Here is a 21,654-nt window from a genome sequence, read left to right as displayed (position 1 = left end):
AGTTCATACAGTACCTTAAGGGATATGGGTTAGTAAAAAAAATCATCATAGCAAATTCCTATGGGAAAAAAAAAAGGTCAATAGAAAGATACAAGTTTTGCTACCACAGTGTTTGCATATTACTTTTGGAATTCACACTGATTCTACTGTAAGACAGATTTTTTTTCATGACCTGAGAAGGCAGAAATTCTCTCAGAAGCACACTTAATTTAGAATAGCCAAATTCTATTCATCCTTTTCCAGGAAATGAAATTAGTATTGAATTTTCCAAATTTATACTCATTCTTGGCATTTGCATTTTAGGTTCCTCGTTTTAAGTTTCCAGTTATACAATATCCAGTTTCTTTGCAAGTTTACAGTGAAGATGGAAATTTCCCAGTGGAAACTCCATACCTGGTTACTGTGACTGAAGTGAATAACAGGGAAAACTGGAACCTAAGTAGGATTTGCTTTCTTCTACAATTGTTACAGCTATAAGTACTGTGGTTATTGGGCTTCCCAGGTTGCGCAGTGGTAAAGAATCCACCTGCCAATGCAGGAGATGCAAGAGATGTGGGTTCAAGCCCCAGGTCAGGAAAATCCCTGGAATAGGAAATGGCAACCCACTCCAGTATTCTTGCCTGGAAAATTCCATGGACAGAGGAGCCTGGCGGGGTACAGTCCATGGGGCTGCAAAGAGTCAGATACGACTGAGCCCAGCACACACACTGTTATTACCTAGGGAAGTGGTTTACAAAACCTTTTCACCCAAAAGATAATCAAGAGGTCTTTGGAAAAGAAGTTGAATCGGTTATTATATCAGTGTCCATGCTACTTCTATCATCTCATACTTATTTTTAATACAGTGCAATGATTCAGTTGTACATATATTTATATATTCTTTTTCAAATTCTTTACTCTTTATAAATTATTACAAAATATTGAGATTTCCCTGTGCTATACAATAGGTCCTTGATGGCGATCTGTTTTGTAAATAGTGCTTATCTATGTTAATCCCCGCCTCCTAGTTTATCCCTTCTTCCCCTTTCCCCTTGTTAACCATAAGTTTGTTTTCTGTGTCTGTGTCTCACACTTATTTCATCATCACTTCAGTGACCTGGATTCAGACCATTATCTAGATTAGCAGCAAAAATGATTGAGTTTGTGCTACACGTTGGTCTGGCGTCTCCTTTCATCGCTTGTATGGAGGAAGATATAAAAGGTGTTGCCAGATTATCCATAGGATCTGTCTTCTAATTATATAAGAAAAGTTTATTAAATAGCTTATGATAAAATAACTGAAATAATGCAAAAGTATTTCTAAATAAGTAAAATGAAATCTACCAAAATTCAATTTTACCTCAAATAGATAATTTTTTGTTGCACATTTGTGTTTGTTCATGAATGTGTACTTTTAAGGAGATTTATGGGTAGATAGATTGATACATCAATAAATGGAGTTAAATGAAATTTCTAAATGTGACCAAATATCCAGACATTTCATATTCTGTGAGTCGTACTCTGACCCACATATGAATTTTTGAAATGAAAAATTAAGCAAAGAGAATTAGTAAACATTTTGCTTTAACTAACATCCTCATTTTTCCATGGTTTGCTGCAACCTATTCTCTTTGAGTGCCAACTGTTAAATATTCAAGTATTTTGCATGCTGGTTGTTACACACTAGTTGCTTAAAGTTAGTCATGAAGAGGATATTCATACCCTGTATGGAAAAAAGGGAACCCTCCTATGCTGTTGGTAGGAATGTAAATTGGTACAATTACTATGGAGAACAATGTGGAGGTTTCTTAAAACCAAAGAGAGAACTGTCACATGACCCAGCAATCCCACTCCTGGGTGTCTATCCCAACCGAACTATAATTGAAAAAGATACATGCACCCCTCTGTTCATAGCAGCGCTATTTGCAATAGCCAAGACATGGAAGCAACCTAAGTGCCCGCGGACAGATGAATGGATAAAGAAGATGTGAGATACATATATATATATATATATATATATAGACATAGAGAGAGAGAGAGAGACATATATAGATGGACTATTGCTCAGCCATAAAATGAATGAAATAATGCCATTTGCAGCAACATAGATGGACCTAGTGATTATCACACTAAGCAAGTAAGAAAAAGATAAATATCACATGATATCACTTATATGTGGAATCTGAAATATGTTACAAATGAACTTATTTTCAAAACAGAAGAAAACTCATTGACATAGTAAATAAATTTATGGTTACCAAAGGGGAAAAGGGGTGGGAGAAGGAGAAATTAAGAGTTTGGGATTAGCAGATACAAACTACTATATATAAAGTAAATAAATAAACAAGTCTTATTGTATAGCACAAGAAACTATATTCAATATCCTGTTATACCCTATAATAGAAAAGAATATGAAAAAGAATATATATATATATATATATGCTGAATCACTTTGCAATATACTAGGAACTAACATAATATTTTTTCTAACATAATATTTTAAATCAACTACACTTCAACTTAAATTTTTTTTTTTTGTTTAGTCACTGACTCTTTTTTTTTTCTGTTTTTTTTAAACTTTACATAATTGTATTAGTTTTGCCAAATATCAAAATGAATCCGCCACAGGTATACATGTGTTCCCCATCCCGAACCCTCCTCCCTCCTCCCTCCCCATACCATCCCTCTGGGCCGTCCTAGTGCACCAGCCCCAAGCATCCAGCATCGTGCATCGAACCTGGACTGGCAACTCGTTTCCTACATGATATTTTACATGTTTCATTGCCATTCTCCCAAATCTTCCCACCCTCTCCCTCTCCCACAGCGTCCATAAGACTGTTCTATACATCAGTGTCTCTTTTTAATTTAGAAAACAATATTCACATCCTGTAAATTGGCAGATGCTGCAATCAGAGGTTTTTTTCCCCCTTTACATCCCATGTACCATTACACCACTGCAATCTCTAACCTCTACACTACATATCTAGTTTTAGAAAGAATTATAAGAAAACAGGAGTAACTGATCATTTCCTTTAGAAAAGATTTAGTGATCTTATTGTGGAATTTCTCTGCTACCTTACTGGAAATCATTTACCAACTGCTAAGGTAGTCCTGAAATTATTTCATTGCCAAATATCCAAAATGTAGGCAGATCAGGACTAGTCAAGAGCATAAGGCAGGAAAGAAAGGTCAGTCTGGATTAAGGTGGTCAGAGATCTTGTCCTTCTTGATGATGCCCCTGAGAAGATACACTGTCATACGCTAGGGCTAATTTCCCATAAATATATTCTCCACCAAGTCAAGAAGAACTAAAACTATGAAAGAAGGTAGCCATGTTATAGACTGGAATCTTTCATTGTACCTTAATGTACTTAAGAAACTTTATGCAGAATGAGAAAATAGCATACATGTGCTTAAAATACACTTGGTGTGATTTTAGGACACACTGTGCCAGAAAACGTTAAAAAAATGAAGACCTACTTAGAATCGATTCTTTCTGTTCCAGTGTATAATCCTTTAGGCCTCAACTTAAGTATAAAAGTAAGTTGACAACATTTGTATTTTCCCTATTTTGAGTTTAGATAAGACCTTTATGTCTTTGTTTTTAAAGTTTAGTTATCTATGAATGGTGGAAATAGCATCTGAGAAGTGTGTGGAGGCTTTCCTCCATTTCCCTTGATGCTGTTATTTCTATAGATACCTTAATGTTGAATTTAACATTAACTTACCATTTTTTGAGCTGAAATACAAGACTAATGGATTATCAAGGTGGAACAGATAAGGTGTTTCCCAAAGTTAGTGGAAACGGATTCACTGTTCTTCACCTTGACACACACAGATACATGTCTTCTGGGTCCAGCTGCCTCTAAGAGCACAGCACGTTGATATAATCTAGGTAATTGTGGTGAAAGCCAATAAAAGTTAGGGGACATATTAAAACCATATATGTGGACTAGCCCAAAGTGCTCCTCAAGGCCTTGTTAGACTTTATGTGTCTGTGAACCTGCTGTATAGCACAGGGAGTTCATCTAGGAGCTCTGTGATGACCTTGATGGGTGGGATGGGTAGGGGGGCAGAGGGAATACAAGAGGGAGGGGATATATATAGCTGATTTACTGTACAGCAGAAACTAACACAACATTGAAAAGAAATTATACTCCAATTTTAGAAAAATCTACCCCAAAACCCCAGCACATGTATACCTTAAATGTATATAATTTTTATTTTCCAATAATACCTCAGTAGAGCTGTAGGGAAAATAAATAAAATAGAATGAATATCTTTTCTTCAAAAAAAGAAGAAAGAAAAAGAAAAAAGTATCAGCTATCGAGTCCCTCTGTTTCAAACTCTTGTCCTTCTCCTTCCATTTTTATTTTGTTATATAAAGTATATGCTCAATAAGCTTAGAAAAGAGATGGGAATTTTTCTATGCACGATCAGTTAGGGAAAGTAACCCCAGTGTGTATTTTTACTTAAAGGAACATACATGTCGATGTTGCTAATGCCTGGTGTATTTTTTCCACAGGGATCTGAGCTCTTTCACTTCAGAGTGTCTGTTGTTCCGGGGGTCTCTTTCTGTAACTTAGTTGAAGAATTTCAGGTACAGTGAAGGCACAGGTATCCAGTGGGGTGATGGCTGAGGAAGTAATATGACAGGCATCCGTCCAGGACACACTGAAGAGAAAAAAATGACAGAATGTATATGATGGACAAGGCTCAGAGATGGGGGGTCCTGGAGACTGGAGGTGACATCATCAGCAAGGGTGAAGTCAGGGTCCTCAAAAGGTCTCAGGACCAGTTGATGCTGGGAAAGTTGCAATAATTGCCTGTGTTTGTTTTTGTTCCCTCTTCACCTTCCATATTTAGCTAGGTTTTCTGATCCCCTTGACTATCTCCCCACAGAGACCACGGTCTGTAACCTTTTAGTTTCCAGCATTATCTTCCCTTTGGTTATTTGCATTGTTACAGTAGAGTCTTATATGCTCCCAAAGCCATCAAGATCCAAAAGAATTGGAAATCAAAGTCCGTCTCCTCAAATCACCCTCTGATGTTCAATGACTCATTTTTGCTTACTCGCATAATGGTATCTGCTGCCTATGGGGTTGTAGAGGAATGAGGATTTAATTAAATTAGTTAATGGCTCATTCACTGTCAAATACCAATACAACATTATCAGAAACAAAAGCTCTCAACTCTCTCCTTTTCCTTTTTCTGTCCTGGCCCTGCCTCAGTAATGAGTCTGCACCAGATAGGTGGTCAAAGCAGCAGTGTAGACACTTAAGATCCTGAGAGAAAATCCATCCCACTAGAAAGAGGATCTAGAAAAAGAAGTACCTGTCATATGAGGAGCCTAAGAGAAAATCCTCATTATTTTTCTCTTTGTTCTCACCTCTTTGTCCCATGGTCAGCCCCAGTTTCATGGAAGAGCACAATAATACGGGAGGATAAAACTCTAATGAATTAGATTCTGGAATCCACAGAAGCAAGAAGAAAGTTGTACAACATCCTTAATGTACTGAGGACAGTCATAGTGTAGGGAGGAAGGACTGTCTACCCAGAATTCTATATCTAGTGAAAATATCCTTCAGGAATGAGAGGGAAATAAAGGTATTTTCAGGTGAAGGAAGAATAAAATAATCTACTGTAGGCAGAACTTCTCTAAAAAAATGCATAAGGAAGTTCTTCAGGCTAAGAAGACAAGTCAGCAGAGACACAAAGTTTCAGGAATGAAGGAAGAATTATAAAAATGAAAGAAAGAAAAATAGGAAGTGATTGCACAGTTAATAAAGGAAGAGAATCATTAAAAAACAATAGAAAAAGATAAAGTTTCTTAAATCATGCTTTTGAAAGTATCCTAAAACAATGGAATGCAAAACAAAATTTTGGCTTTTTTTCTCACCATAAAGGACATTATTGAAATCACTGACAAAATTTGAGTAAGATCTGTAGATTAGAAAGTAGCATTGTCTCACAGTTAATATCTTGGTTTTGATAATTGCACTCTAATATGAGTGAATCCTTTCAATTTGTGTTAAAGAAGCACAAACTGAAGTATTTTGATGATAAAAAGATATCGTGTCTAGAACATACTTTTCTGTGATTCTGGTGTTCAACCTTTTTTAAAAACATGTCCTGGAATATTTAGATAATCATAGAAGATTGGAAGGGAAACATTTAAAGAAAAACTGTTTTCAAGAGCTTTAGAGACAGAAATTTGGAGAATACATGATTTCAGGGGTGATGGGGTTTCCACTCTCAGAAATGTATAAAAGTGAAAGTGAAAGTTGCTCAGTGGTGTCCAATTCTTTGCAACCCCATGGACTATACAGTCCATGGAATTCTCTAGGCCAGAATACTGGAATGGGTAGCCTTTCCCTTCTCCAGGGGATCTTCCCAACCCAGGGGTTGAACCCAGGTCTCCCACATTGCAGGCGGATTCTTTACCAGCTGAGCCACAAGGGAAGCCCTAGAAATGTATTATATAGCTTAATTGAAGAAATGAAATTTTCATATTGTCCAGTTGGTAAAGTCACTAAAATTTTGTTTTAGGTAGAAATGGGTAAGGAAGGCATTCTGGGTGGAAAGAATGACAGCAGCAAAGACACAGATACAGAGAGGTATTAAGCAATCATTTCAATAGTAGATCCATTTGGCTGGAATGGAAAGTTATATATATGAAAGTGGGTAGGTTAGGGTCCCATTGTGGGACACCTTGAATGTCGGAATGAGAACTTTGGAAAATTCCTATCAGCAATGAGAAGCTATTAAACATTTTTGAAAAGGAGTGTTTAGGAATGAGCACATGATCTACAACTGTGCAATCCCAGTGCTTTTGCTCAAAGTGCTGAGATGTGAACTTGCTCTTTCTTAATGACATTGAACAAGGAAGCTTGCAGCCTCAGGAGCTACTATCAAGCCGTAGGACTGTTAGGACTTTGGAGGGAGTTATCCGACACTGAGGAAGCAGAACAGAGAGATAGAAGAAAAAAAAAGATTATGATTACAATGGATTATTTCCTCTGGTCTTCCTAACTTTGGTATTTTCTTTAGAGAAAAGCAGACTCATTTTTGCAATTACGTGCAGCACACAATTGTCTTCCTCACAGACCACAAACAGATTAGAACTTTAGATCTTACAAAGCTAATTATTCAACCTCCTCTGATGGGCCACCTTTTAAGAAAGACTTTTGTTGTCTTGGAGCACCATTCCAAAAACCACAAGTAGTATATCACATTCAGTAGGTAATATTTTTCTATAAAAGTGAAGTGAAGTCGCTCAGTTGTGTCTGACTCTTCACGACCCCATGGACTGTAGCCCGCCAGGCTCCTCCATCCATGTGTTTTTTCCAAGCAAGAGTACTGGAGTGGGTTGCCATTTTCTTCAATCCCCAATAATTCCTGAAGCACTGGGTACATAGTCTGAGCCTCCAAGTACAACAGGACATGATTAAACCAGCTGATCCATTACCACGAGGATAATTATCTTCTCACATTAGAAGGTTTCTCACTGCTTTCCACACCACTTGCCAGAGCCACCTTTTAAATACTGTTGCTTTCAATACCTCCTTTTTGGTACTACTTCTAAATAGTCAAGGCTTCCTCATAGCTCAGTTGGTAAAGAATCCACCTGCAATGCAGGAGACCCCAGTTCAATTCTTGGATTGGGAAGATCCACTGAAGGGATAGGCTACCCACTCCAATATTCTGGCCTGGAGAATTTCATGGATTGTAGAGTCCAAAAAGTCAGACATGACTGAGCAACTTTCACCTTCACCTAGACGGTCAAGATTCTTTTTTTTTTCGAAAATAAAGCAGTCTGTGTTTAAAAAAAAAAAAAATTGTTTTATAGACCAATGTTTTACAGAGATCAATCTGGCAATGTTATTATGTCAACATGAATTGACAGCATGGAATGGAGGCTATTTATACAAAGTAAGGTAATAAAACTCCGAATAGCAATATCAAAAGTAGAACTGAAAGAACCTGAAAAAAGTGTTTTAAAAATTAATAGCTATAGGATTGCTTCTTAAAAACATATATACCCTTAGGTCACTGAAGGATGGTCATACCTTGAACTTGAGCTATACACTACAGCAGCTTTTTAATCCTTTATCTTGTCCTGGCATTTCCCACATTCCCACATCCTATTTCCTTCATCTCTACTTTCCTACCTCAAAAGATAATCTTGCCTCTTACTTCACAGGGAAAACGTAAGCTTGAACCATTTTACCCTCCATATGCCCCCATTTCTACCTGTAGCATACATGGCGTCCATCCTTACCTCTAGTCTCAGAGGAAAAGATCCTTGCTTCTGTCAGTGTCCTGTCTCCCCTCTAGGAACTTGTTTTTATTAATTATCCTCTCAGGCAGAGGAAACATTTTAAATATACAGAAATTTCCCACTGTTGTCACTCATACTGAGAATTTTCTGAAGAGATGGTAGTCTGGAAGAGCACATGCTTCTTTCCTCTACCTTGAATGTACCTTCTCCTCCTCCTCTTATTCTCCAAGATTCTGATGGGGAAGCACATTCCCTGGTTACTCTAAGCAGTCAGGCACTTCTCACCATGTTCCATGTTCCCTGATAGCTCAGTTGGTAAAGAATCAGCTTGCAATGCAGGAGACCCCGATTCAATTCCTGGGTCAGGAAGATCCACTGGAGAAGGGATAGGCTACCCATTCCAGTATTCTTGGGCTTCCCTTGTGGCTCAACGGGTAAAGAATCTGCCTGCAATGCAGGAGACCCAGTTTGATCCCTGGGTTGGGAAGATCCCCTGGAGAAGGGCAAGGGTACCCACTCCAGTATTCTGGCCTGGAAAATTCCATGGACTGTATAGTCCATGGGGTCGCAAAGAGTCTGACATGACCGAGCCACTTTCACTTTCACCATGTTCCAATGGCACTTTGCCTCTTCCTCTGTGACTGAACACAGAATGTTTTCCTACTGTGTAAGTGCTCTGTCTGACCACCTCTGCCATTAAAGACAAATGATAGGGCTTTCCTGGTGGCTCAGTAGTAAAGAATCTGCCTGCCAATGCAAGAGACATGGGTTCGATCCCTGGTCTGGGAAGATCCCACATGCCACAGAGCAAGTAAGCCCAAGCGTAGGAAAAAAGATTAAGAAGAAGAAAAAAGATGAAAGATAAAGATACAGGATATAAATTGAAGTCTTATTCCCTATGTAAATTGTGCACATTTTCACCTGTCAGATTGCCAAGAGACTGTTTCTAAGGTTTGTGGAGGCTGAATATCTATATTGGTCTGGACAGAATATTGCTATATGAGTAGTAGTGTTTCCACCATTGTGTGAATCATGTCAAGTTCAATGTTTTGAATTGCTGAGCTCAGAAAACTTAAATATAAGACTTTGCTTTCTCTGTTGCAGATTTATGTTGACGAAGTCCCTCTGCCATTTCCAGGACACACACTTATTGCTGTTGCAGCAGCTGTACTGCTAGGGGGATTAATTTTTATAGCATTTATGTTCCAAATACGTAATATCCACCCATGGGATACATTCAAAAAACTGATTAGAAGAAACAATGTGAACCCCACAAATATCACTGCCAATTAGCTAGTTCATAGATGAAAATCTGAATATTGAACAAATGATAATCATCATTTTCTCTGTATTTCCTAGTTTCATTAGAGAATTCCTAGAAAAAATATATTTAAATGTTAATGTAAAAATTAGATAAAATACTACAGAATTAGCATTTTAACTCAAATTACACTTTGCAACATGTTTACCATTCCATTCTCTTATTTTGGATACATAGAAAATTTCTTATGTTAACACTTAGAAAATTTTCCTTGAGATTTTTAAGAAAATGAAAAATGATAACCATCTCTTGGGGAATGGGTTTTCTGTATTTATTCTATAGCTTTTGTTGACTGGAGCCCATTCTGAGCCTTGTCCTTTTCTGATTAGAATAAGGAGAATGCAGTCCTGCCAGGGAAAGACAGGTGATAAAGGAGGCCCATGTCCATGTATGCTTTCAGAACCTCGTGGGAATTACAGGTGAAGCCATTTGGGTTTTCTTGAGGCAACTTCAAAATCAGATTGTAATACCTAAAGAGGAAATGTGACCCCGTCATGGGGCTGAGTCTGGGGGCAGTACTGGTTTACAGAACTACATGTGACATGTAGAATTCCAAAAGATGCACCTCTGTGTGCTCTGAGAGCACCCGTTCCCAGGTCGTCAGAAGATGGCCAGTACATTTGGAGATCAGAGAGTTATACCCTCCTGAAAAAGCCCAGGAGGAGCCACAGTCTGCTCTTAACAACATGGGGCAAGGCTAGGCACCCAGCCCAGGAGAGTCCAGTTCTGGGAACCGCAAACCATGGCCGTGCCTGTGTATCCTGAAAGTTCTTCTGAGAGGACAGTGGGCAGGGTAGACCCAGCACTCAGACTCAGGAGCCAGACATTACAAGTTTGCCACTTCTGAGATGTATGACCTGAGAAAATCATTTAATTTCTTTGTGCCTGAGTGTTTTCACCTGTAAAATGGGGATAATATTAATACCTACCTAATAGGGCTGTTGTGAAGGCCAAATGAATTAATACAAACAAAGTAATTAGAACAGTGCCTGGCTTTGTGAATTGCTGTTCTGTTGCAGGTAATAGAAATCCATCCTAATTACAATGAAAAGGGAGTTTATTGGAAGGATACTACAGGAAGCCAGAAAATCAAAGCAAAATCTGGACAAGGAGTGCTTGTCTGTGGGGAGGAAGGAGACCCATTCTGGGGACCTAGGAGACAGGAATTTGTCAGCTCCTCAGAGCATCACTTGGGCTAGGGCTCCAGAGATTAAACATGGCACAGAGATTAAAAGTGTAAACTACAGAGTTTGACAACCTGTGTTTCTTCTTTTAATAAATTTTTTTAACTACTTTAACATTTACTGAAAAGTTATTATGGTGGTACAGAGAGTTCTCATATAACCCACACTCACTTGCCCCTGATATTAACATCTTTTTTTTTTTTCCAGTTAAATAGATAAAAATGCCTTTATTTCTAAAATGTGGCTTAACTACACCCATGGTGTGCTAAGCTTGTTTTGGAATCATCTTGCAGCTCCAAGTAAAACCAGGCCAGTGGAGGAAGTCGGGGCTATTGGTTCCCGGCACCAAGGTGTCACTACTTCAGCAATTCAATCCACACAGTTATTCTCCAGAAGTTTTTTGTGACGTATGGAAAGTCGTTTTGGATTCCTTTGTACGACAGAGAGGTCCGACCTTGAGGAAGATCGGTAGCCCACATCCTCTGCTTTGATAGGCTTAATGATATGGCCTGGCTTGGTGACAACCTTGGACATGGTCAGCTTTTGGAAGGCCCTCTGGGTGTTCCATGTAGATCCTATGGGGGTCTGGATGGTCCTTTCAAATTGGTGATGGTGTGTGAATGGATGTGAAAGCATCTGCACCTGATGAGCTGCTGCATGGATGTTCCGCTTCTCACTGATGATCACGTTTGGCAAATTCTTGTCTTTCCTTGGAGGACCCTCAGGGGCTTTAATGAGAAACCGGCGTCTCTTCTTGGCACTGGGCTTCAGGCCCATACCACCCCACTTGCCCCAGCCAGGCAGAGTCAGGTCCAGGTCCTTTGGCTTACTCGCCTCCACAGCTTCCCTCTTCTCTTTCAAGAAGTCTCTGATGGCATCATCCCCAGCAAAAGCTACCTTTATCATCTGCCTTTGATCTCTCTCTTCTTCATCTTCCGACTCCTGTACAGTCGTGGGAACTGCCAAGGACTTCACGGAAGACGATTTTGTGGTTAGGAGGTTCTGGAGATCAATCATTTGCTCCTTCCTTTTCTTCTCCTTGGGGGTGCCAATATGATTACTTAGATTCTTCTCCAACTGCAGGCCTTCCACTGCAGTTCTGGGAAGCTCCTTGTTTTCAACACACCCTTCTCTGCCCAGCTCCTCCAGCTCATCCAGAGTCTGAGCTCTCTTTGGCCTCTGCAGCAACATAGGCTCCTCTTCCTCCCTGGCAGGTTCCTCTCTCTGAGCTGTCCTCGCTGAACTCAGTTCTTGCTTCCCTGACTGATGGTTCTCTGTGATGAGTTTCTGAGACAGTGCCCTCAATTCGGACAGAACCTCCTGGCTGCTAGGATCCTTTGTTACATGTCTGTGCACTGGCTCCGCCATGTGGTTGAGCTCAGACTTCTGTCTAAGTGATCGCCTTTCCTCAAATTCTTTCAAGAGAGTTTCTTCCTCCACCACTGCTCTTTCTTCCTCACTTTCAGAAGTCTCCTGGGCTTCAGGCTCAGCAGGATTTTCCAGGTCTTTCTGGACCTCAGCCTCTTTGGCAACAATGAAGTGATTCTGGAACATCCAGGGGTTCAGTCCATTTGCCTTTATCTGCACCCCATTCACCATGTCAGGGACAAGAGGTTCTTCCTCTTCCTCCTGGACTTCCTCCTCTTCCTCACTCTCAGAGGCCGCCTGGACCTTCTGCATCAGCTCTTTGTTCCTGGCCAGCTGTTCCTGCATAGCCTGGCGAGCCTCCAGGTCGTATTTGGCCATAATTGCCTTTGATTTTGCCCATTTCCCACTGTTCTGGTGCTTAAGGCTCATTCGCTCCATCATTCTGGCCTTGTCAAGTTTTTCTAGTTCTTCCAGTGCCGCAGCAGGATTGACCTTCTGCAGCTTCTCAAAATCTTTTAAGGCTTGCTTGGCCTTTCCTTTCTTCAGAATTCTGTGATACTTTTTGCTTTTGATTCTCTTCTCTCTCCGAGCCCTGGCCTCATAGTAGGACTGCAGGGCCCGGGCCCTTTGAAGCTCTGCTCGGCGCATCTTTACCTCTTCCAGGCTCATAGCTTTGAGAGAGGCCTTTTCCACAGGAGTCAGTAAAGGCTCTGTCACAGGCTGCTTATTCTTATGGAGAAGATCAAAAATCTCCTGCTCCAGGGGAGTTCCTGCTTTCCAGCCACTGACCACATGTTCAATGGGAGCAAAGACTGATTGGGGCTTGCTCAGGGGAAAAACCAGCTGCTCTGCTTGCCAGTTCTTCAGAACGACAGGATCCCATTTGGAGAGGATTTGGGAGCTTTTATTGAATGCCACTTCTCTGTGGATCTGCTCAATCTCTTCTCTGTGAAGTGGTAACTCCACAGTCTTCGATTTCACTCGATTCAGCTGCTTTTTCACAGCAGCCAATGTGGATGAAGTTTTAACAGGCTCAAGCAGATCTGAAAGGACCAGCTTTTCTCCTGATCCTTCAGAACTTACACTGAACTCTGACACCTTCAGACTAGCCTCAGACCTCTCAGCCAATTTCTGCCTATCCTTTCTATTAAGTGAACTGATTGATTCCAGAAGCTTCTGATGCTTTCTTTCCCCATCGTTGTCCCCTTCATCTTCACTGGTGCTCAAGGGGTAGTCTTTTGGCAAATCCTCTAGTTCTTTCTGTTGGTTCAAAGCCAGAAGGTTGCTCTCTGCAGCCTGGTTCCTGCTCATCTCAGCAGCCTGTCTCTCACATGGACCAGGAGTGGAAGTCGAAAGGTGATATTAACATCTTATAGCCTGGTTTTTATCTAGCTCCATCACCTACAAGCTGTGTGACCTCAGGAAAGTTATTTAACCTAAGATTCCATCCTGTGGTCCACACTTTGGCTGTTTGAGCTGTAGGATGCCATGTATGCATGCATCTGTATTCCTGTGTGTTCAAAGATACCCCTGCTCAGCTAATTCATTCTTCATGTGACCACAAATTTATTCACCTCTTCCCTGAAAACAGTCCATCCAAAGTCAGCTAATGATGGGATTCCAGAGATAATGTCATAGAGCCACTGTTCTTGGAGTCCAGGATCTCTAGGTGCTATCAATTTCTCTTAATTTCTTGTCAAAAAAGGAAGAAAATGGTGATAATTAGTACACTTGTATACCTGTGGTGGATTCATTTTGATATTTGGCAAAACTAATACAATTATGTTGTTTAAAAATAAAATAAAATTAAAAAAAAAAAAAGTGACTTTTATGACCCCGTAACTAAGCCCCTAAAGCTGGCTTAGTTTATCTTAGGTTTATCTCTCCTCCACACATTCCACATGCTGCCTTGCCTCTGAACTGTACTTCATTTGATTAGGATCCTTTGCCCCAAACAATGAAATGCCTTCATTCCTGAAGGATCTGAGGCTTTGGCAATCAGATACCTATCACTCTGTAAGTTAGTTTCCATTGATTTTTTTTTTTTTTCAGTTTATATGGATTTTTATCTTGGGGTATCCTTGGTAGTAAAAGTGTGTGGCCTGAAAGACACCCAATTAATATTGGTCCTCACTGTGTTACAGGCTTCCTTTGTGGCTCAGCTGGTAAAGAATCTGCCTGCAATGTGGGAGATCTGGGTGCAATCCCTGGGTTGGGAAGATCCCCTGGAGAAGGGAAAGGCTCCCCACTCCAGTATTCTGGCCTGGAGAATTCCATGGACTGTATAGTCCATGGTGTTGCAAAGAGTTGGACACGACTGAGAGACTTTCACTTTTCCCTGTGTTAGAGCATCTCTATTTTTTCTCAATAAGATTGATGATCCCCTCTTGTGCCTGTTTTTCTAATGCACAAAAATGGCTACATGGCAGTCTTGGTGGAATCACTGGGGTCACTGTTGTGTTCACTGGTATTTTTACACTGGTTAGATAGGTCACTTGATTAACAGAGCTCAAAAAGCAAAACTGTTGGCAGTGGCTTATTAAGTGAAATCTAAAAATAATCACATTCATTCTCCACCCCTTACTTCCCATTTTATTGTGTTCCAGCTATCTCAAGCATCCCTGTATACTGGGGATCTCCAACATGGAACATACATTTCATCCAACGGGAGAAATCACAGCGTCCCCAGGACCACTGGTAGACTTCTTTATGTCATAAGACCATCCACGTTTCTGGATAGCAGAGTAGCAATCATGCAACGGGGGCTTCCCTGGTGGTCCAGAAGTTAAGGGGGTGCAGCTTCAGTTCCTGGTTGGGAAACTAAGATCCCACATGCCTCATGGCCAAAAAACCAAAACATAAGACAGAAACAAAATTTCAAAAAAGACTTAAAAAAAAATAATGCTATGAATCCCCAAAACATCTACCCGTTACCTCACTTCTTTTTGTGATATGAATGAGGATAGGACAGAGGCAAATCGTGAGGGATTAAAATGTCTAAGGTTCCAGTGTGCTGAAAAGATTGTTGTTGTCCCCCTACGGGTAATTAAAATTTAAGTGTTTAATTATAATACAACACTTAAATGTACGTGGAAATTAAATTAACTTCTTTCCAGATTTCCTGATTGGAAAAATTCCAAATTCGTCAGAGCCTGACTATTCTCATTTTTTATCACCTCATTCCCTGTGTTGGTACATAAAGTGACAGAAATGGAGCAACACATGGTAGTGGATAAGACATGCCGAGCGAATGGGCACACATGCCTACTGTACAAGGAATTCATCTTTTTATGGAGCAAAAGGCAGCATGCTTACTGCCTGTGGTAACAGTCTCAGGTTCTGTAAGTTCAGGGTTCCTACCAGGTAACGCAACTCATCATGTGTGCACCTGTCATCTAGCCTGCTTTGTGTCACCCTAGGCAAATAGATGGGGAAACAGTGCAAACAGTGTCAGACTTAATTTTTTGGGTTCCAAAGTCACTGCAGATGGTGACTGCAGCCATGAAATTAAAAGATGCTTACTCCTTGGAAGGAACGTTATGACCAACCTAGATAGCATATTATAAAGCAGAGACATTACTTTGCCAACAAAGGTCCATCTAGTCAAGGCTACGGTTTTTCCAGTGGTCATGTATGGATGTCAGAGTTGGACTGTGAAGAAAGCTGAGCGCCGAAGAATTGATGCTTTTGAACTGTGCTGTTGGAGAAGACTCTTGAGAGTCCCTTGGACTGCAAGGAGATCCAACCAGTCCATCCTAAAGGAGATCAGTCCTGGGTGTTCATTGGAAGAACTGATGCTAAAGCTGAAAGTCCAATACTTTGGCCACCTCATGTGAAGAGTTGACTCATTGGAAAAGACCCTGATGCTGGGAGGGATTGCGGGCAGGAGAAGAAGGGGACGACAGAGGATGAGATGGCTGGATGGCATCACCGACTCAATGGACATGAGTTTGAGTAAACTCAGGGAGTTAGTGATGGACAGGGAGGCCTGGTGTGCTGTGATTCATGGGGTTGCAAAGAGTCGGACACGACTGAGCGAATGAACTGAACTGAGGGCTCAGGTGCAAAGTGTGGTACAAAGACACTGATCCTCTGGCTACTGCTGTTGTTGAAATTAATGAGTTGTTTGTTTTGTCCCAGTGTCTTCTGTCCTCCACCAGCATCACCAGAACTACGTCGTTACTTAGCAAGTAGCTAAGTATCTCAGATCCTTCACAGTTCTTGACACAAACAAGGCTTAAATTTGTTCATGGGTCTACTGGGTCATGAGAGAAGAGTAACCAATTTGTACTGCAGCTGGAACTGGGCTAGATCCCACTCAAAGCTGTCCATTTTTTCGAACCAAAATTATTAGAGCAGAAATTCTAAATGGTATGTGGCATGTTCAGCCTCCCATTTCCAGGCATCGTTTGTCTTGGCAGTAGGGAATGTGCGGTTCTCTAGCCTGTTCTTTACTTTGGAATGGGACATCACTACGGGATCCAGAATACTGAATTCATCCAAACTTTGCTAAAGCGTATTCTTACTAACCTTAATTTTCTATTTCATCATGGAATCTTACCAAGATATCTTAGGAAATTGTTTCTTTATGCTCTTCGGGTCCTACTACATCATGAGATGGTCGCCTTGCTCCCCACTAGACTGGGGCACAGAGTCACAGTGGCAGAAGAGTTACAGCGTGCCACTAAATGGCCAGGGGAAGGCCCATACTTGACATGGAAGCAACATGCCAGGTGCCAGGGCCCTCTAGGTGCCATGGCTATGGTGCCCACTTGGCTGTCATTATAATGAGCACAGGGGATGTGGTCATCTTCGGCACCTCTCGTTTCCATCAATATGAGGGATCCATATCTAAGTGCAGCACTGCCTGCCTTCAACCAGTCCTACCAAGATGGCAGTTAAGAGCTTGGACTCCAGAGTAGGATCATCTACTGTCTTTGCCATTTTCTAGCTGTGTCATCTTGAGAAAGTAACTTCTCTGTGTCTCAGTTTTATTGCCAATATAAAAATGACATTACTTGCCTCATTCAATTCCTTGGGAATTGAAGGAGCTAATATATGTAAAGTGCTTAGAAAAGAGCCTGGCATCTAGAAGGTGCTATTAGAAGTGTTAGCTATTATACAGGGAGTGTCAGGGAGTACATTTTAAAAGACTCAGATGCTTCCCTTATGAATCTGCTCTTAATGATGAAAAAAGGGAGACAGACTTCTGGGTGTTATTAGTCTTTGAATTCTTCTCTCTCCACTGTATCAGGTGCTTTCTGGCCTTTCAGCATCACCTAACATAGTGCAGGTACTGGGCCCAATTTACATTAGTCAATCCAATCCCTTAGAACCCCAGCCAGCAGCCTTAGCTAGCATAACAAATACAATATCACTATGACAATGAATTAAAAATAATCACAAATTATGTTCTTCAATTTTTTTCAAGCATTTCAAAATTCCTGGTCCATAAACATTTCCTCTGAGTTTTAACAATAAAATGAGCATACACTATAATTTGCAATTCTATGGTATAACTCTTTTCTATTCTGATAGTGCTTAACACTCTCCTGTTTGAGTCAGAATCCACCATTGGACAATGAGTAGGCAAAAGGAGGGATTTTTAGATTTGGTCTACAAGGGAAGCACAGCAGGAACTGGCATAGGTTTCACTGAAGGAAGAATTTAGATCTAAATAAGAATTTAGGTGATCTTTGCATCCATGGGATCGCAAAGAGTCAGACACAACTGAGCGACAGAACAACAACAAAACCACCACCATTTTATTTTCTCAAGATGGTAGCCTGGGCTGGACTCAGCTGGGTGTTTCTGCTGGTCTTACCAATGACCCCTCTCGTATATCCTCAGCTGGAGGACTGGCTGGAGACTCAGCTCAGCTGGGCACCTGATGTCTGAGCTTCTTTCTCACTCCATGTAGTAGTCTCTGGACCTATTTCTTTTCTACCTGGCCCCTCTATGTGGCTTCCTTACGGGTTAGTTGGACCTCTTACACGGCAGCTCAGGTCTCCTAAAAATCCAAGAGGAAACTGCCACGCTTGGGCCTAGTACTAGTGTAACACCATCTACATTCTATTGGCTAGAGCCAATCACCAGCCTCGCCCAGATTTAAGGGAGTAGGACTATGCACAATCATAAATACTGAGAGATGAGGTTCACTGAAGGCCACCAAATGCAGCAGGCTTATCAGAAAGCACCATCCTCCAAAGGAACAAGTTTAGGCTTCTTTGTGGGCCAGGGCTAGGATGCCCAAGATGGCTTCCTAACTCACACATCTGGCTCCTCAGCTGGGTTGACTGCAGCAGCTGGGTTCTGGCCAAAAGGCATCTGTCTCTCCATGTGGCATCTCCATGAAGCTATTAATAGCTTTGGCTTACTCACAGACTTGTACTTTCATAGTAATTGGACTTCTTACATGGCAGGTGGCTTCCCCCAGAACACTAAAGTGAGCACCGCCAGACTTTAACACGTGAGACTTCAAAGTCTCAGAGTATCACTTCTGCTTCATTCTACTGGTCAAGGTGGTCCCAATGCCAGCCCAGGTTCAAAGGCAGGAGAAACAGACACCACCTCTTTTGAATGGCAAGGTGACATGGCAGAAGAGCCTATATGGTTAGGAGGGATTATTTTAGTCATTTATGGAAGTATAAAGGGCTCCCCAGGTGGCACTAGTGGGAAAGAACCCATCTGCCAATGCAGGAGATGCTGGAGACAAGGATTCAATCCCTGGGTTGGGAAGATCTCCTCCCTGGATGAGGGCATGGCAATCCACTCCAGTATTCTTGCCTGGAGAATCTCAGGCACAGAGGAGACTAGCAGGCTACAGTCCATAGGGTCACAAAGAGTCGGACACAACTGAAATACACACTTGGAAATCTAATCTACCACTTTGATATTCATTAACAATATTTACCTGGGTTGTGAATTCAACTGGAAGTGTACTTCAGAAATCCTCAAAATCTGTTCTGAACTGGGTTTTCATCATCTCAGCTTTGGGCCACAGCCATAAGAGCTTCATTCAGAAGGGTAACAAGACAGTTCCGAGGAAGGCTTTTTTGCTAGGTCAGTTATACTGGGATTTGAGTCTCTCAGCACCATCAGAAGCAACCATTCTAAATTACAATATTCCTCTTTCAGTGTTCAACTAATATCCACCCCCTCTTCCTGCCCACCCCCATCTTATGTCACAGCCAGGAAGTCCATGATTAACCTAAGCAGCTCAGGCTACAGTGTCAGGAGTTCCTGAGCAACCTCACACTTTGCCATCGTGTAACTAAACTCCCTGCACATACACACAGCTAGAACTTCCATTGTGGGGCTCCCAGTTCCGGTTAAAAGTCCTCAGCAGGAACCTGATTGGCTGAAAGATCAGATGGTTATTCCTAGATCAACCAGCTATGGCCAGGGACAAAGTCAAGCAATGCAGACCTCACCTTCTGTTCACTGGCACCATTTCCAGAAAAGGAAAAACCATTATTTGGCTTGGCAATCCCTCTAACTGCTGAAGAACAAAAACCTGATGCAGCCTATGGAGAGCAGAGATGAGGACTGAGCATGGTATCAATGACTGAGTGTCAATGGCTGAGGGCTCTGGGCAAACCGCAGTGCAATTCAGATGGAAGGGAAGGGGAAAGAGCTGGGATTGGTGGGTGACTGGAGTCCTTCTACCTCCAAACAAGGATGTGTGCTCCAAGCCCATCGACCCCCTCCGTGCCTTTCTTGGTAGACGCCAGCCAGTGTCATTAGAACCTCTGCCTGCTTTGGAATTGGGAGCCCTCCCTGCTGTCCCCAGCTTGCCCCACAGAGCCTCCCAGTCAGCCTCCACCTCTCTGCCAGCCTTCTCCTTCTCTGCCAGTCTCCTTTCTCATCCATGATCATTTGACCCATCATTCAAGGTCCAGTTGAAATGTCTCCTCTACTGAGAAATTCTCTCCCAGCTTTCTTTGATAAGGAGTTTTTCTTTCCTTTGAGTAGTGCAACACTGTGCACAGTTCTATATTATCACACCTCTTAGCCTGGGTCTGCTCTTTACACACTTGTCTCTCCTCTTCACTAGGTGTGGTGCTGATTTTCTATCACATTTCCTTTTAATGCCTGTCCAGGGTAGTGACTAACACATGGTTGATGTTCAATAAGTGAATGAGGAATGAAAAACATTTTATATCAAATTTGGGGATGAACAGGAGAACATAAATATGATATGAGAGCACCCTTCTATGAAAGATGTTCAGATGAAGTAGCACGATATGTAACATCCCACAGGCACAATAGGCACATCCCACAATTTATTGAGTAGGCACTCAATAAATATTTGTTGAAATGAATAAGCAGGACTCAGAAGAAGAGGTTTTGAGGATCATTATGATATGTATATAATTATGTGTTTCTTTTTCATCTGTCTTTGTTTTCTTAAGAGTAGTAATGGGGGAATTTAGAAAATAAAAGTATGAGGAAGAAAAATTAAAATCATACCACCTAAAATTTTGATATCTTTTCTTAGTCTTCTGTTTTTGTGTGTGTGTATCTGTGTGTGTGTGTGTGTGTGTGTGTGTGTGTGTGTATGTACATGTATAAGCATACCTAAGATAAAGTAATTCTCTTGGAAAAATGGTTTGGGGTCAGACTGTGGTTCATCCTTGGAGAAGGCAATGGCAAGCCACTCCAGTACTCTTGCCTGGAAAATCCCATGGACGGAGGAGCCTGGAAGGCTGCAGTCCATGGGGTCGCTACTAGTCGCACACGACTGAGCGACTTCACTTTCACTTTTCACTTTCATGCACTGGAGAAGGAAATGGCAACCCACTCCAGTGTTCTTGCCTGGAGAATCCCAGGGATGGGGGAGCCTGGTGGGCTGCTGTCTATGGGGTCGCACAGAGTCGGACACAACTGAAGCGACTTAGCAGCAGCAGCAGCAGCAGTGGTTCATCCTAACTCTCCTTTGGTCCCCAACCTAGATCAGTTTACAGGAGAATCTGTCATGTTAGATCCTGTCTCTGAATAAATTGGTTATATCTTGTGAACATTTCTCAGGATCAAATTAAAAAAAGAGATCCCTTTCTGATTTGCCATCATGCCATTCATAAATCTCAGAGATTCTGGTTGTGATAAAATTGATAATCATTCTGGTCAATTTTTTTTTCTGTTTTAATCATATTTTTAAGAACATGTAGTTTTCCTTTGGGACTTAGAAGAAAAAATTAACCCTCTAATAACAAATTGATCTGTCTAAAATGAATTATTGCAAAATAACAGCAATCTTAGGAAAAAATCAATTTTGTTAATAGAGATAGAATTATCACAGTCTCATTCCTGGGAATGTATTTTTTTGAAACAGGAGCTTAAAATAATTTTTTCTTTATCAAGAATTTTTTATATTTCGTTTCCATCTTATCTTTTCTTTCAGCAAATTGTTTCTTATACGTAGTCATTACTAAGTATGTGTTGAATGAATGAAAAAAAGATACTTCAAATCTGTTTATCTCTAGCAGAATTAATCAAGGAAAGAGAATTAGATGTTAAAA

The 21,654-nt window shown here is 41.1% G+C and overlaps 2 protein-coding genes across 4 annotated transcripts in view; one reads left to right on the top strand and one right to left on the bottom strand.

Annotated features, from left to right (window-relative positions):
* CATSPERB (catsper channel auxiliary subunit beta) overlaps positions 1-9,706 on the top strand; it is a 121,108-nt gene extending 111,402 nt beyond the window's left edge. The window contains exons 23-26 of the mRNA XM_010836181.1: positions 304-439; positions 3,419-3,519; positions 4,505-4,579; positions 9,365-9,706. Of these exons, the coding sequence (XP_010834483.1) occupies positions 304-439; positions 3,419-3,519; positions 4,505-4,579; positions 9,365-9,553 (501 nt within the window). The 3' untranslated portion in view covers positions 9,554-9,706. The remainder of the gene's footprint in view (positions 1-303; positions 440-3,418; positions 3,520-4,504; positions 4,580-9,364) is intronic.
* Positions 1-21,654, bottom strand: part of LOC104985809 (U3 small nucleolar RNA-associated protein 14 homolog A) — a 37,107-nt gene that overhangs the window by 8,791 nt on the left and 6,662 nt on the right. The window contains exon 3 of one of the 3 annotated variants that reach the window (XR_824971.1): positions 4,466-4,653. Coding sequence is in view for 1 of the 3 variants with exons in the window: in XM_010836182.1 (XP_010834484.1) it covers positions 11,135-13,444 (2,310 nt within the window). In the remaining 2 variants the exon portion in view is untranslated. Of the gene's footprint in view, positions 1-4,232; positions 4,654-10,956; positions 13,826-21,654 lie in introns of those variants that run through there. The other 2 variants (XR_824970.1, XM_010836182.1) reach the window with 2 other exon arrangements.

Source organism: Bison bison, unplaced genomic scaffold, assembly GCF_000754665.1.
Source record: "Bison bison bison isolate TAMUID 2011002044 unplaced genomic scaffold, Bison_UMD1.0 scf7180017864061, whole genome shotgun sequence".
Classification (NCBI taxonomy): Eukaryota; Metazoa; Chordata; class Mammalia; order Artiodactyla; family Bovidae; genus Bison; species Bison bison.
This window is presented reverse-complemented; position numbering and strand designations above follow the sequence as displayed.